General features: G+C 36.4%; 1 protein-coding gene across 10 annotated transcripts in view; it reads left to right on the top strand.

The window, feature by feature from the left end:
• SWT1 (SWT1 RNA endoribonuclease homolog) overlaps window positions 1–16,878 on the top strand; it is an 88,236-nt gene extending 71,358 nt beyond the window's left edge. For 8 of the 10 annotated variants that reach the window (XM_032291152.1, XM_032291153.1, XM_032291145.1 and 5 more), the window contains 2 exons: window positions 3,087–3,151; window positions 15,782–16,878. In XM_032291152.1, the coding sequence (XP_032147043.1) occupies window positions 3,087–3,151; window positions 15,782–15,911 (195 nt within the window). In that variant the 3' untranslated portion in view covers window positions 15,912–16,878. The remainder of the gene's footprint in view (window positions 1–3,086; window positions 3,152–15,781) is intronic. The other 2 variants (XR_004272733.1, XM_032291149.1) reach the window with 1 other exon arrangement.

Genomic DNA, 16,878 nt, shown 5'->3' with positions numbered 1-16,878 from the left:
GTGTATATATGTGTATATGTGTGTATATGTACATATGAACATACGTACATATACACACATATATACATACACTGAGACTCTGTCTGATATATATATGTATGTTTTAGACATATATATATTTCTGATATATATATATGTATGTTTTAGACATATATATATTTCAGACACAGAGTCTCAGTGTGTTGCCAGACTAGGTTGCAGTGGCTGTTCACAGGCACAGTCAGGACACACTACATCCTTGAACTCCTCGGCTCAAGCAATCTTCCTGCCTCAGCCTCCCAAGTAGCTGGGACTATAGGTAGATATCATCATGCCTGGCTGATTCACAAATTTTTTAAAATCATTTCTCTTAAAAGAATTACTTTTCCTATACCAGTTACCACATTGGAGATATTTGTCTACACCAGTTACTACACTGAAGATAATATAAAAAACGGTGATAGGACTGTCTAAATCTTTTAAGGAGTTTGACTATTTTTGTACTTCTCCTTTATCTTTTATACTTGAATTTTTTAGAATTAAAAATAATTACACCATTTCTAATATCTGGTTTTCATTGCAAGTAGTACAGTTAAAAAGTAATGATACCCATTTCACAATTCATTTTATAGTCACAACTCTAATGTTTGCTGACAGTGGCATCTTTTAGCCATTTTTTTCCCTGGAAATTAAAATTACTCATTTAAGCATGGAGATGATATTTAATAGTGTAATATAAAATGTCTCGATATGGGTAGGTAAAAATGCCTTCCTAGTCAAAATTAACGAATATGGTGAAACAAGATACTTTAGAACATCCTGAATCTGTGCTTCAGTTTTTCTTTATTGGTAAAGCGACTACCTACTTTGTAAATTATCTACTATAAGCTGGAATTATGTCACCTTTATACTCCCAGCTGTGTTCTTGGATAAATGTCTAAATGGTTGCTTTTACAACTAAAGATAAATCTAGATACTTAAAAAAAATTATATTAAAAGCTTAATATAAATTATATTTATAACAGATTCAAAGTCAGTTCTTCAACTGATTTTTCTCAACAATTGATAGAAAATGGATCCTTCCTTTCATCCTCTGATCAAATAGCTGCAGTGTGTTGACATTTGGTGGCCTTTATTTTGATACATTGTAGGTATTGGAATGTGAGGCTACAGTAAACATATCAAAGGCCCTTAGGAGAAGGTAGAACATGTAAAGAAGGAAGAAGTGGACTGGTTGATAGTTTAAGTGTACATTTTAGAACATTTTTAGAAGATTCTTTTAATAAAAATTATGTTAAATTATATACCAATTTCATATAATCATTAAATATAATATCCAATATTATATAACTAAATACTAAATACATAAATACAAACTAATTTTAAGCAAAATATCCATATTATATTCATTTAAATATTTAAAAACTATATATATGTGTGTGTATATAAATATATAATTTTTTTTGCCAGGCTGGAGTGCAGTGGCATGATCTCGGCTCTCTGCAACCTCCACCTCCTGGGTTCAAGTGATTCTCCAGCCTAGACTTCTGAGTAGCTGGGACTAAAGGTGCAGGCCACCACACCTGGCTAGTTTTTGTATTTTTTTTTTTTTTTTAGTAGAGACGGGTTTCACCATGTTGGCCAAGGATGGTCTTGATCTCTTGACCTTATGATCCGCCCACCTTGGCCTCCCAAAATGCTGGATTACAGCAGACATGAGCCACTGCGCCCGGCCAATTTTTCTTTTTTAAAATAGAGACGGGGTCTCACTATGTTGCTCAGGAGAGTCTTAAACTCCTGGGCTCAAATGATCCTCCCACCTTGACCTTCTAAAGTGCTGGGATTACAGGCATGAGCCATTGCACCTGGCCAAAAACTGTATTTTTAAACTTTCACTGAATGAAATATTTTCTACAGAGACATGGTAAACTTCCTATGAAAACATTGAAGAAGGTCATGGAATTTTTGCCAGTAAGCAATACATTGAACTCTACAGAAGACATTTATGATATGAATCTTTAAAGTAGTGGTAATTAAATCAGGGTGGTATCATTTTTCCCAACCAAAAAATGCATGCCAGCTAGTAACATAGAAACATTTTTTAAAGTAAATTGAATATAATTAGTCTTATTGTTTCCTTTTACTAATTCTAAATTTCTGAAAATTTAGGCAATGTGCTGTTTGTTATCTGATCAAAATAATTTTTTTCTGCAAGTTTTCAGGTTTTTCCTTGCATATAAATAGGTATATTGCCTAAATCAATAGTAAGCTTCAAGAAATAAAAGAGTCCTTCACTGTGTCTTCCATATGTGTGCCGCAGCTAGTTTTTATATGATGAAATATATATTTTTTTGAGACAGAGTCTTGCTCTGTTGCCCAGGCTAGAGTGCAGTGGCGTGATCTTGGCTCACTACAGCCTCTGCCTTCTGGGTTCAAGCAATTCTCTGCCTTAGCCTCCAGAGTAGCTGGGATTACAGGCACCCACCACCACAGCCAGCCAATGTTTTTGTATTTTTAATAGAGATGGGGTTTCACCGTCTTAGCCAGGCTGGTCTTGAACTCCTAACCTTGTTATCTACCCACCTTGGCCTCCCAAAGTGCTGGGATTAGAGGCGTGAGCCACTGCACCCAGCTTTATGATGAAAGATATTTATATTTATGGTATTATAAATTATATCTCTGAATTATAATAGATATTTATTAACTTAAACATACTAGTTTAAACATGTAGACCTTGGTAATCTGAAACATACATTTCTTTAGAAAATATCTGTAAATAGAACTTTCCTAAACCAGATATAACTGTTTGCAGTTTATAACCTTATTATGTGTTTTTCTGTTCATTTGATCTCTACTATATCTAGGCCCATCTTACCTCTACTAGTTCTACTAACAGATTAAGTTATAACAGTGGGATTCACATTTTTGCACACAGTTCCATGTTAGCATTATGGTCATTGCACTCTTATTGCTACTATATAATCCTTTTAATGTAATAACTAGAAATGTGAAAATTCCCTCTCAGAATATGGGCTACTCTAATTTTATTGTCATCACTCATTTTGTTTAATATATATTTTTAATAACTGTATCTGGGTTCTTTTCAGGTAAATAAAAATGTCAAATTTACTGCCCAGGAACTTTATCATTGTGTTTCTCAGAACGAGTATAGGTAAGTCATATCTGCATTAGACAAACCATTGTAACAAACTTTTCCATATACAGCAGCACTTGGTGGTGGTGGTGATGTGGTTTTTTCATTGTCTTTTCACTACACTATTTTTTTTAACCTTACTAATATCAAATATTTCCTACATACAAAAGGGTCATGTGTGTGTGTTTATTGGCTGTAAAGTTTAAAGTGATTCTCAAATTTTTTGGCTTCAAGACTCTGTTACATTTTTTTAAATTATTGAAGATCCCAAAGAGATTTTATTTATGTGGGTCATTATCTAGCTATATTTGCTCTATTAAAACTTAGAACTGAGAATTTAAAAATGTTTATTAATTCATTTTAAAAACTACATATTAAGATAAATAACTATTATGAATATATTAAAAGTGGCACTGTTGTACATTTTTGCAAATCTTTTAATGACTGGCTTAATAGAAGGCAGCAGGATTCTTATAACTGCTTTTCCATTCAATCTGTTGTGATAAGCACAGCCACGTTGCTGGAAAACTATTGTTCACTTTTGCCAGAACAAGAGTACAAAAGACAAAGCAATGTTAGTCTTACTATGAAAGTATCTTTGACTTCTTTGACCTCACACACCCTCTGAAAGAGTCTTTAGATTCCCTGTGGTCCCCAGACCATGTCTTGAAGAACAAGTGATATAAAAAAAATCCATCTACCTACCTACCATTCAACTAACAAACTTGAATTTTACCCATTTCTAGCTGTAACCTCCCTTCTATTCTCTCTCTAGGGATTGTTCCTATATAGTTCTCATCTTTTCCTTTATGGTTTTACCTAGTATTATTTATAACAACAATATGTTGATTTATTTTGCTGGTTTTTGAACTTAAATGTATCACACTATATACTTTTTTCCCAAAATAATTTGTTTTATAATGTTCATACATAACAAAAGGGCAAATATTATAAATCCAATTCTTTTTTTTAAATCTTCTTTTTTTTTAAATGAGACAGGGTCTCACTATGTTGCCCATGGTGGTCTTGAACTCCTGGGCTCAAGCGATTCTCCTGCCCTGGCCTCCCAAAGTACAGGGATTACAGGCATGAACCATCACACCCAGATGTAAATCCAGTTCTTATATACACAGGGAACAGTTGTGAAACCTTTGCTATGGACTAAATGTGTACCCTCCAAACTCATACATTGAAACCTAATCCCCAATGTGATAGTATCAGAAGATGGGGCCTTTGGGAATTGGATTAGTGCCTTTATAAAAGAGACTTCAGAGCACTAGCTAATTCCTTCCCTTCTGCCATGTTAGAATACATAGAAGGCACTATCTATGAAGAAGAGGACCCTCACCAGGCACCAAATCTGCTGGTGCTTTGATCTTGAACTTCCCAGCCTCCAGATCTGTAAGAAATTTATAAGCTGCCCAGTCTTAAGATATTTTGTTATGGCAGCCTGAACAGTCTAACATATCCCACTAATTCTAGGCCCAGGCAAATTCATGAGGAGCTAAAACTGTTTAACTTCTTCACTGTTGCCTTCCAATACCCTCCACCACTACATACTCCATTTCAGCTTAACATTAGGATTCATCCATGTTGATACATGGGGCAATAGTTGGTTTTCAGTGAGTTCTTTTATAACATGACATGTGCATTTTGTAAATGTCACCACTGCATTGTACAGTCATGCAATAAGAAACACAAGGGATTAGGAGCACAACACTCAACCTCATTTGGAACACATTTTTAAAAAGATAGGAGCTTGATAAAAGTGGTGTCACAATTTTAGACATGTTACATGACTAAAAAATATGTTATAATAAATCTGGTTTTTTACCTTAAAAAAAGACCTGAAGTTTACTTACAGAGTAATCATTGGAAGAGTTGCGGCTTGAGGGTTATCTGAAATTGGATGTAAAGTTGTAACACGAAGTGTGGGTATGTCACTCATAAAACAGAGTACTTAATAACACATGGAGAACTTAGGTGGCTACGTTTTTGAGGTGTGTGCATGTGTGTGTTTTGTGTATTACTAAGTGGCTTAGTTCACCTAGCGCTTCTAACTGCCAAACTTGTATATCAGCAAGTGCAAAGTTTGGATTGTGCTACAGTTATTTCTTAATATATCAGCGGTGTTGAAACAAACTCACATATTCAAATGAACACTATAGCAAGGCTGACCGTATTTTCACTGCTGTGTGATATGGTTTAGATTTCACTAAACCACAGTTCCTTTGCTATTTATAAGTTAAATATGTACCTGTGTGACTGGCTACAAAATATTATGAGCAGGCCTAGTAACAAAGTTAACAGCAAAATGCTTCTACTGTTAAAGCTCCAGACTGATAAATTTGTTTGAGGATATCAGATAGTAGGATTGATAATCATACACAAATGTTTCAACACAACTATGAAAGTTCACCAACTCATTAGATAAGTTTTTCAAAAAAACCTGAAGCCAGTTGGCATAAACAAATCTGTTGTAGTTGGGGGAGAAAATGATTTCTTATCCTAATCTTCAGATTATCAGTGAATCGGTTGTACTCATATATATAGATTTTTACAAATAATCCACATTTAAAGGATTGTGTGAGATTTGTGTCAAAAGTACAACATGTTATACAACCTTAGCCATATTTTTGAGTGTAAAAATCTTATTGTAGGTAACGTGGAGGCCATAATCTCTGGAAGCATGATCCTAGTTGATGTTTAGAATTATTTTGATTTTAGCTTACTTTTGGAGTTGTTGGGAGGATTTTTATTGGGGGGAGGTTCAAGAGTCAGGTCAAATGTTCATATTTAAAGTAGTTATACCTGTCTTTTTTTCTTTGTTTTCTTTCCATTTACTATGTCAGGGATTTAAACTGTGAAAGTTAATCAGTAAACCCTCTTTTATACCCAGAAGGATGATTTTAAAGATAAACCAAATATATTTAATATCTTGAATGCATTGAAAAATGGTGATTACCGCTCAGCAAGCTTTCAGTTAATAGCATTTAGATCTGTTGGATTTCTTGTGAAATTATTTGCCAATATTTAGAGTATCTTCCATATGTATCTCTGGTGTGCCCCACAACTTAAAATTTTCAGTTAAGCTGCCAAAAGTGTTTTTTTTGTTGTTGTTTTTTTGTTTTCACTGGTTCATACTAAATAACGGGGCCAATTGTGGCAGATGGAAGGTGGCACCATTTTCCTATGACTCAGGTGAAAACAGAAGAATGATTTAACTTGCATGTAGATGGCTCCCTTTGGGAATGTGAAGGACAGTTACTTAATGCTTAAGACAATTATTTAAATTGTCTGAATTTGATAATCTTTGTATCAATTTTTTTTTAAAAAAAGCATTAGTTGTAAATGAGGAAACTGTTGGTGTGCCACACCATATTCATTGCAACAGGGAGATGTGAAATAATGAGAAATTTATCTGTGCCCTGATATGGTTAGGTTTTGTGTCCCCACCCAGATCTCGTCTTGAATTATAATCCCCTTAATCCCTATGTGTGAAGGGAGAGACCAGGTGAAGGTAATTGAATCATGAGAGCAGTTTCCCCTATGCTGTTCTCGTGATAGTCATGGGTTCTCATGAGATCTGATGGTTTTATAAGATGCTCTTCCCACTTCACTCAGCACTTCCCACTTCTTGCTGCCTTGCGAAAAAGGTGCTTTGCTTTCTCTTTGCCTTCTGCCATGATTGTAAGTTTCCTGAGGCCTCCTCAGCCATGCTGAACTGTGAGTCAGTTAAACCTCTTTCCTTTATAAAGTACCTAGTCTTGGGCAGTTCCTTACAGCAGTATGAAAATGGACATGACAGTCGCTGACTCCAGTTCCTGAGACAGAGGTCCTAAAACCCTTATAGTTAAGATTGGGAGAATCTTTTGTTCTAATCTTTGGTCGTTAACCTGAGTTGCTGACATAGAGCTCTCTTGGAATTTCCTAGGTGATAAGAGCATCTTTTGCTCCAATGAGGCAACTCTTGGTGGGCTCCTAGATGGGGACTGGTCACCAGACGGACCAAACCATGATTAGATGCTTAATGGATAAGGGACTGTTCTTGTATCTATACTGTAGCTTCAGCTGTTATGACATGAGGATATAATAGTCAGCTCAGGCTTCAGATTGTGTGAGAAAAATTAAGAGAAGTCAACATAACATTTTTGGTACTCTTTAGTCTTTACTGTAAAACCAGGAGTTGAATTTCCCCCCACCTTAAAGATTCTTGGGGTCTATTTCTGATAAGATACAAAATTGCTGAATGGAGTGCATGAATCCCACCATTCTCTGCCTTTTAATACTTTGAGTTCTGACCCTTCTGAACTCTGTTGAGAAAACCACACACATTTTGGATCTACTTGTGTAATTCTGGCATTCTTAGGACTTGGGATCCAGCTCTATATATTGTTTACCTTCAAAGACAATTAAATGGTTTGGTTAAAAAAAAAATCCCTGAACTACCAGGGTCAGAAAGTTTCCAGGTTACTGGAGCCATGGAGTTGTTTTGGGGGTGGCTCACACAGAGAAGGCATGGAAGCTCCAGCCCCCTCCAACATATACTTGGTAGTATCAATTGTCTTCTAAAAATGAGTAAAACATAAATATTTCCCTGAGTTCTGTGAGCTGTCCTAGCAAACTAAACCTGAGAAGGAAGTTGTTATGGGAACTCTCCTGATTTATAAGCCAGTTGGTCAGAAGTATAGGTGACAAACTGTTACTTGTAGTTGTTGCTCTTGTTGTCTGAAGTGCGGGACAGTCTTGTTTGAGCCCTCAACCTGTGTGAGTTGACTCTAACTCCAGATAGTGTCAGAATTCAATTGAGTTATAGTATATCCACGTGGTGTTCACTGGACAATTGCTTGCTATGTAGAGAAAACCCCACATACATCTGGGGTCAGAATTGTTGAGTGTATGAGAGTATAGTAGGAAAAACCACAACCTTCAGGTCAACCAACTGGCTATGAATTGGAGATTACCATGACTCCCTCTTCAGGTTCAATTAATTTGCTAGAGTGGCTCACAGCACTCAGGGAAAGATTTTACTTACATTTACCATTTTTTATGTAGGATAAAGTAAAGGATACAAATGAACAGGCAAATGAAGAAGAGATACATGAAGTGAGGTTCAGGAAGGTCCCAAACATAGGAGCCTCTGTCCCCATGGAGTTGGGTGTGCCACCCTCCTTGCATATGAATGTAATTAAGTACCTCAAGAGCATAAATACAACTGTTGGATGGGTTCTGATAAAGCAAGGAATTAAGGTTTTAGATTAAAGTCACTTTGATGAAAAGCAAATTCCGTAAGACACAGAACCTTGGTGCTTATAATTCAACTGGTGTTTTGTCTTCTCCAGTTTTTAGACTCGTGGAAGTAGCTTTTGCTCTTGACAGTGGAGTGTGTGAGCACTGCTTACCCTGAGCAGATGAGGAGTTTGCTCCAAATCCAAGATGGTAAATTAAGGAGATTATCAAACATTACCAAACAAATCTCTTGTGTGTTATCTTCCATCTTTATGAGAAATTAGTTAGGTGCAGCATTTAATTAACTTTTTTTTTTTTGTCTTGTAAGTTCTTGATAAAGTGTTTTGATATGTTTGTTAGACAGTTTCTAAGGTTTTTTTTTTTTTTTTTTCCTATATGAGATATAGACTAGTTTGTGACATTGGCCTCAAAGTACCTGAGGGTATGACATGGATACCAAACCAAACTGTTTTTCTTACTCTGAAACTCATCATAACACATTTCTGACACCAAGCAGTCAGATGCACCCCATCTCCAATGTATAACATGTAGCCTTCTATATCTCTTTTTCCACTTAGAATAATCTGTTTTTGAGGCTCATCCACATTGTAGCATATATCAATACTTATTTCTTTTTGTGGCTGAATAAGATTCCATCACTCACACACAAACATACACATTACATTTTGTGTATTCATTCATCCATTGATGGACATTTGGGTTCTTTCCATTTTTTGACTGTTGTAAATAGTGTTGCTCTTTGTGTATAAATATTTGAATTCTTTTTTTTTTTTTTTTTGGGACAGAGTTTTATTCCTGTTGCCCAAGCTGGAGTGCAATGGTGTGATCTCAGCTTACTGCAACCTCTGCCTCCTAGATTCAAGCAATTCTCCTGCCTCAGCCTCCCGAGTAACTGGGATTACAGGCCATGTGCCACCACACCCAGCTAATTTTGTATTTTTAGTAGAGATGGGGTTTTTCCATGTTGGTCAGGCTGGTCTCAAACTCCTGAACTCAGGTGATCTGCCTGCCTTGGCCTCCCAAAGTGCTGGGATTATAGGCGCCCAGCCAAATATTTGAATTCTTATAGTTATTTTCCATTTTGGGGGCACATACCTAAGAGTAGAATTCCTGGGTGAGTTTCTAATTCTCAGAAGCTACCCTATTTTACATTTCCATTAACAATATACAACAGTTCCCATTTCTCTTCATCTTGGACAACACTTGTTGTTTTCCTTTTTTTGGTTTTGGTTATTGCCATACTGATGAGTATGAAATTGTATCTCATTGTGATTTCAATTTGTATTTCTGTAATATTAATTAGGAAAGATGTTGAACTTCTTTTCATGTGCTGTTTGGCCATTTGTATGTCTTCTTTGGAGAAATGTTTATTCAAGCCCTTTGTTCATTTTTAGTGGATTGGTTTTCTTTCTGTAATAACAGAAATTCTTTATGAGGAATTTGGCTCCAGGCCAAAATCCTTTCTATGTATGATGTTTTAGCCCACTATAGACAATTAGAAGGCTTTATCTGACAAACTCAGTGGGGGAAGCTGCTTTCCTCATACCTAAGGAAATGTTGACCTGAAAGGAAGAGTTGAGGCACAAATTGTAGAGTTTACTTGAGCCAGAAGTGAGGATAGCTGCCCCTGACATGTGTTAAAGTTGCCTTGGGAAGTGCACCCTCAGCCCTTGTTAAAAGCAAATTTTTAAAGGCAAAGAGAACAAGGAGTGGGCTGATACAAAGCTGTTTGACAGGAATTCTCAATAGATGACAGAAATAACATTGTTCAGTGATTGGCTATACATTGTTGAATTAGAGGGTATGAGTTAGGGTGTCCAGCATATGGCAGCTATAGCTTCTTGTTAGCCTAGAGCCCACATAGCAAGTGGCTTCAAGTGATAATTATTTAGCCCAAGGGGGAGTGATGTGACTGCTGTTTCATTCCAGTGCCTCTCTGGACCGGATAGTTTAAACGGGCTTGCATTCCTCAGATAAGTTTCTTTTCTTTTTTTTTTTTTTTTCCCATGCCAGTGTATGCTGTTTTCTGGAAGTAGTTGCTGGCAGTGACTCAGACTCCCTGCAGCTATACTCACACACAGCTTAGTTCCTAGCTCAGGTGACTCCATTTGGAGGACTTCTTATGGGGAAATGGGGGAGTTGGCTGAGATACTTCCCAGGTACCTCCACTGAGGCTTCCTTTTGGAGGCTTTGACTAAGGGATTTCTGTCTTCTTTGACTCAATTTTTTTCCACTTCTAGCCCTTCCTTCTCTTCCTCCCCATGGGCCTCTGGGTTCATGAAGATACAGAGGGGCAGCAGCCTTCTTCAGGGCTTCTCAGCAGTGAGATAATGTGTGCCCCACCCCCACAGCCCTCTGTGCATATTTATCTGATCCTTTCCTGGGGAAAAAATTATACACTGGAAAACTGGCACCGCTCATTTTGCCCCTTGCTTATATTGTGGCAAGAAGTGAATAAAGACTTGATTGTTACTTTTAGTTTGGCTTCTCCTTATTAACTACATCAACACCTGGCAGCTCAACATGTTATATATTCTGGATATTAGACCCTTATCAGATATTTAATTTGCACATATTTTCTCCCAGTCTGTAAGTTATCTTCACTTTTTGGTAGTATCCTTTGGTGTACGAAAGTTTTTAATTTTGATTTTTTATGTATTATTATTTTTTGCATTGTGCATGCTTTTAAGACTACCTAAAAATCTATTGCCAAACCTGAGATTATAAAGGTTTATCCCAGTGTTTTCTTCTAACATTTTTATAGTTTTAGGTCTAAGAGTTAGGCCTTTGATCCACTTTGACTTAATTTTTGTATACAATGTAAGGTAGGGGATCCAGTTTCATTCATGCATTCATCCATCCATATATATGCATGTGGATATCAAGTTGTCCTGGTACCATTATTGTTGAAGAGACCCATCTTTCTCCATTGAATGGTCTTAGCATCCTTGATGAAAATCAGTTGACCATATATGGGAGGGTTTATCTCTGAACTTTCGGTGCTGATCCATTGGATGTCTGTCCATCTGCTCATGTCAAACTGTTTGGATAACATTTGCTTTGTAGTGAGTTTTTGAAATTGACAAGTATAAGTCCTCTAACATTTTCCTTTTTCAAGATTTTGCTATATGGGATGCCTTGCAATTCTATCTGAATTTTAGGATCTTTCTGTTTATAAAAAAAGGTTGTTGGGATTTTGATAGAAATTGCATTGACACTGTAGGTCACTTTGGGGAGTATTACCATCTTACTAAATATTACAGTCTATTAACATAGGCTCCCTTTTCTCTTATTTAGATATTCTTTAGTTTCTTTCAGCAGCATTTTTTGTTTGTTTATAGTGTACAAGTTTTATACTTCTTAAATTGATTTTCTGATTATTTTGTTATTTTTGATGCTTACATAAGTGAAATTGTTTTATTTCCTTTTCTGATGGTTCATTGCTAATGTATAGAAATACAGTTGATTTTTTGTGTTGCTCTCTTACTTTGCAACTTTGCTGAATTAGTTTATTAGATCTAACAGTTATTTTGTGACTTCTTTAGGATCTACAAATAGAAATTATTCTGTTTCTTTGTTTCCAATTTGGATCTCTTTTATTTATTTTTCTTGTATAATTGCTCTGGCTAGAACTTCTAGTACAATGTTGAATAGTAGTGACAGAAGCCTCCTTGTCTTGTTCTTGATCTGAGGAGGAAAACATTCATTCTTTTACCATTGATGTTAGCTATTCTGCTTTTTGTATTTATATTTTATGTATTACATTCTATTCCAGTTTTCTTTTATTTGAGATACACATTGTAAATGTATGGAAAAATTCAGAGTTATAAAACAAGTATCCATTATAGACCTCATTCTTGGATTTTGGAGAAATTGCATCAAACACTGGAATTAGATCATGTAAATTCACTAGTACCATGCCATTTTGACCAAATTGGTCATGGGGGATACATCACAAAACCATGTGGAATTATTTTTAAATTGATTTAATAAAATTTCCAGTTATTTTTAACCTGAGATTTGGTCAAAGCAAATTTGATACCATTAATAGGAAAATCCAGAGAAATAGTGGCTGTTGTTTTGCAGAATCTCATGTATTGCAGAACTAGAAGCAACCTCCAGTTTTGAACTCTGTTCTCAAAAGGATCAGGAATCGGAATCAAAAAAAGAAATGGGGACATAAGATATTTGTACTATCAGAGGAAAAAGGGAAAGATACTTTCTTGTTTTGTTTTAATTTAGGCAGACTCAGATCAAATGGATGGTTTTTATAGGCCCAATATAAAGGAAGAACTATCTAGCAATGAACTGCCTCTCTCAGTAGTGAATGTCCTATCACCAGGAGGGAAAAGCTGAGGTGAGATGACTCACTGGAGATGCTGCAGAATGACAAGCAGTGGTGTCAGGGTGCCCCCACAGCTAATATCCTGTCATTCTACAGATTAACCATGAGGAAAAGAAACTTAAGAATGCTTATTGTCATGATCAAATAAAAAGTGTAGGCCAAGCAGAGACTATGAAAAACAGCCAATACTTTTCTCAGCCAGTGATGACAACTTGCTACAGGAAGTAAAATCTGTAGGTAATAATCCATTGTCAGAATATAGACTCACATGAATTAAGAAACCAAATGCCACTAGGAGGAAAAGAGAAGATAAAGCTCACTTTTTAATTACAAGGGGCGAGGGGAAGAAAAAGATAAGATAAAGAAATAGATTCAAAAGTCTAGTTACTGAAGAATTTTTTTTCACATGTGGAATAAAGGACAGGAATGGGGGCTACCATTTTAGTTTATTTTGTTTTTAAATTTATAGAAAACATTTATCTGCTGTTTTGAATCTCTTAAGTGTGTTTCAAAATTAGTTTTTGAGTAGTTGTGAAGAATTGGATGTACCATAGCACGAATTTTAAGCTTTAAATATAAAATATGAGATTAGGGTTACACAAAGCCAAAAGTCAGATTTAAAATTTTGTTTCAGAGAGCGGGTCATACTGTGTTGCCTAGGCTGCTCTCAAACTCCTGGCCTTAAATGATCCTCCTGCCTCAGCCTTCTGAGTTGCTGATTACAGGTGTGGGCCACCCAAAAGTCAGATTTTAATCAGTCTCAGAGAAACCACACAATGTCAGGAAGTGAGATTATTCCAAATATGGTACATTTGCTGTATTATTTACTTTGGTGTTGTCAGTACTCCTCCTTGTCCTGTGTCCTAAGTTCTGATCTTCCCCTGAATTATTCTTCCTTTGTACCTTCCATCAAGGGATCTGTCATGTGGGAGGGGCAGTGGGAGAGGTAGCTTGTAGTTCTTCCCAGCACCATGAATATGGCAGAGCTATCTCAGAAGCCAACGAGGTAATGACAATTTAACTGTTAGAATACAAATGACTGCCAATTTTGAATACCTAACATGCCAGATGCTATACTAGATGTTGGGTGCTCTTTGTGAACTTAAGTAGACCATCTCCCAGTAGATTAAAATTTATGAGATTGAATTCTTTGACACTAGGTAATAAATTGATTTGAATTCTAGATGCTAGACAATGGATTGGTGTCCTACAGTTTGGGATCCCACAATTTGTAGACCCATGTCAGCTTTTGAGAGCCTGGCTGCCTTTGCCTTAAGTAAAATTGTGAAGTAGATACGGCACTTATTAGGCATTACTTTCTGCTTCCCCACCCTTGGTTTAGAGATACTGACATTCATTTGGTAACTGCTAGGTAACTTGTCTCAGCAGTCTTTTCTAAGAATTGAAACTCTGTCAACTTCCTTACCCCTTTCAATTAAACTGTTCCTTTCAGGAGGTACATCCTCTTGATATCCTCCAGTCCACCTGTTCTTTAACTCTTGAGCCAAATAAGAGAAAAATAAAAATTCTTAATACAATGGACTAACACTGGGATTTGAAATATATTATTTGATATTTGAGGTGAAATACTGTCAGTTATGATTTATTAGCACAAACAAAACAACATAGAAAGATAAAAGCACTTAGTTGCACAAATTCTTATATAGCCAACATGAAAACGACCTTGACGTGATTCCTAGAATTCAGGAGGAAGGGCTTCCGTGGTGGACCTGCTGCCAACAGGCAAAGCTGGATACTTAAGCATAACCTTTCATATAATGGGCTGGGTTGAACAATCTAGTTCTACCTTACTCTCTGAAGGACCTCTCATAGCAGAAAATGGGTATAGGTTAAGAGGTTTTAATCCAAGGAATAAGCTGCACAGTTGGAATAGAATTATCTATATATCCAAAGGAAATGAAATCAGTGTGTCAAAGAGATATCTGCACTCCCATGTTCATTGCAGCACTATTCACAATAACCAAGATATGGAATCAACCTAAATGTCCATCAGTCAGCAAATGGATAAAGAGAATGTGGGTTGTATACACAGTGGAATACTATTCACTCTTAAAAGAAGGAAATCCTGTCGCCTGGAACAACATGGATGAACCTGAAAGACATCATTTTAAGTTAAATAAACCAGGCACAGAAAGACACATCCCCACATGTTCTCACTGACATGTGGAATCTAAAAGAGTATGAGTAGAGAATAAAATAGTGGTTACTAGGGGCTAGGAGGATAGGGGACTTTGGGGAGATGGTGGTGAAAGGACACTAAATTTTAGTTAGATAGGAGAAATAAGTTCAGAGATCTGTTGTACAACATGGCAACTTTAGTTAATGACAATGTATTGTATTTTGAAAGTCACTAAGAAAGTAGAGTTTGGCTACGTGCACTGGCTCATGCCTGTTATCCTAACATTTTTGAAGGCCAATGTGGGAGAATTGCTTGAGCACAGGAATTAGACCAGGCAAGGCAACATAGTAAGATCCTGTCTCTACCAAAAAAAAGAAGAAAAAAAAAAAAGGTGTGGTGGTGTATACCAGTGGTCCCAGCTACTTGGGAGGCTAAGGTTAGAGGATCACTTGAGCCTAGGAGGCTGAGGCTATGGTGAGCTGTGATTGCACTACTGTACTCTAGCCTGGGCAACAGCATCTTTAAAAAATAATAATTAAAGCTGGACGTGGTGTCTTATACCTGTAATCCTAGCACTTTGGGAGGCCATGGTGGGAGGATCACTTGAACCCAGGAGTTCGAGACCAGCCTGGGCAAGATGTTGAGACTCCATCTCTAAAAAAAATTTTTTTTTAAATAGTAATTTAAAAAATGTAGATTTTACATGTCCTCACCACAAAAATAAGTGTGTGGAATAATGCATATGTTATTTAGCTTGATTGAGCCATTCCACAATATATATCATGGTTCAGAATATGTTATACATAAGTAATCTATATATTTTGTCAATTAAAAATGTAAAATAAAATGAAAAAGAATTTTCATTTCTCTGACTAGCTGTCTTGCAGTGATTTAACATTTCTTTTTCTCCTAGGGAAAAGTTAACCATTGGATGCCGCCAGCTGATTGAGATGCAATATACCATGCAGCAGTGCAATGCATCTATTTATATGGAAGCCAAAAACCGGGGATGGTGTGAAGACATGCTTAACTATAGGATATAAGTACTGATTCATAACTTTAAAGGACTTGTATTTGCCCTTAAGAATAACAGAGTACCTTTCAATCTGGTCACCCCTTTAGCCCAATCTCGAGAATTTTAAGATGTTTTGTGGGTACCAAAAGGTGATTGCCTATTGCTGACAATCTCATTGAAGTTCTAAAAGGCCTAATGGGTCCATTATGAAATAAATGCATGGACTCTGTTTTTCTGGAGTTCACAATGCCTCCCTACCTCTACTCTTGATAGTGAGCCAGTATCTCTAAGGAAAGGAGAGCCATATTTTCAGTCATCCTAGGGCAGGAGCCACTGTGGATCTGAGGAAGACCCAGGGTACAGTGTTAGCATTTCTCCCAACCCTAGGTATGAGCATGTGACCAGAGATACCGCCAAACCCTAAGAAATCATTAGGACATGGTGATCATGCTCACCATATTCCACAAATGAAATCTTACTGTGGGCTGTTTCTGTGATCAAACTGTCATCCATGTTGAGCTGGTGAAAATAATACCCTCCTTCACCTCACTCAAAGTAATGAAAGTAGAAATTTGACTTAAGCTCCTACTTCCTTATACAGCCTCTTTCCTTCTGTGGACTTGTCCCTTTTCAGTGCATTTCTAATGGGGAAGAGCAGGGAGACCCCTTTGCTCAGTTTCTCCTTAAATGTGAAGCATAATGGATTTATATAACAGAATTCAGTGGCAGTAACTGATGTTTGCCCCTAGCTAAAACCAACTGTTTAGTTGACTTTTTAGTTATACGGTAAGTTGGAAATCCTTGTTTACTGGAATATATTATGCTTTTGTTAACACATTAGATTAAATCCAATTTGGTATTCTATTATAAATGTTTATTTTTAAAGACAATAAATAACTTATTTTTGTTAAGATTTGGCTTTTAATTTTACTTCCAAATTGTTTCTGATATGTATATAAGGCATGATTATAAAAGTGACTCTCTCCAATAAAAAA

Source organism: Sapajus apella, unplaced genomic scaffold (genome assembly GCF_009761245.1).
Source record: "Sapajus apella isolate SASKATOON/1434 unplaced genomic scaffold, GSC_monkey_1.0 scaffold25, whole genome shotgun sequence".
In the NCBI taxonomy this organism is placed as follows: domain Eukaryota; kingdom Metazoa; phylum Chordata; class Mammalia; order Primates; family Cebidae; genus Sapajus; species Sapajus apella.
This window is presented reverse-complemented; position numbering and strand designations above follow the sequence as displayed.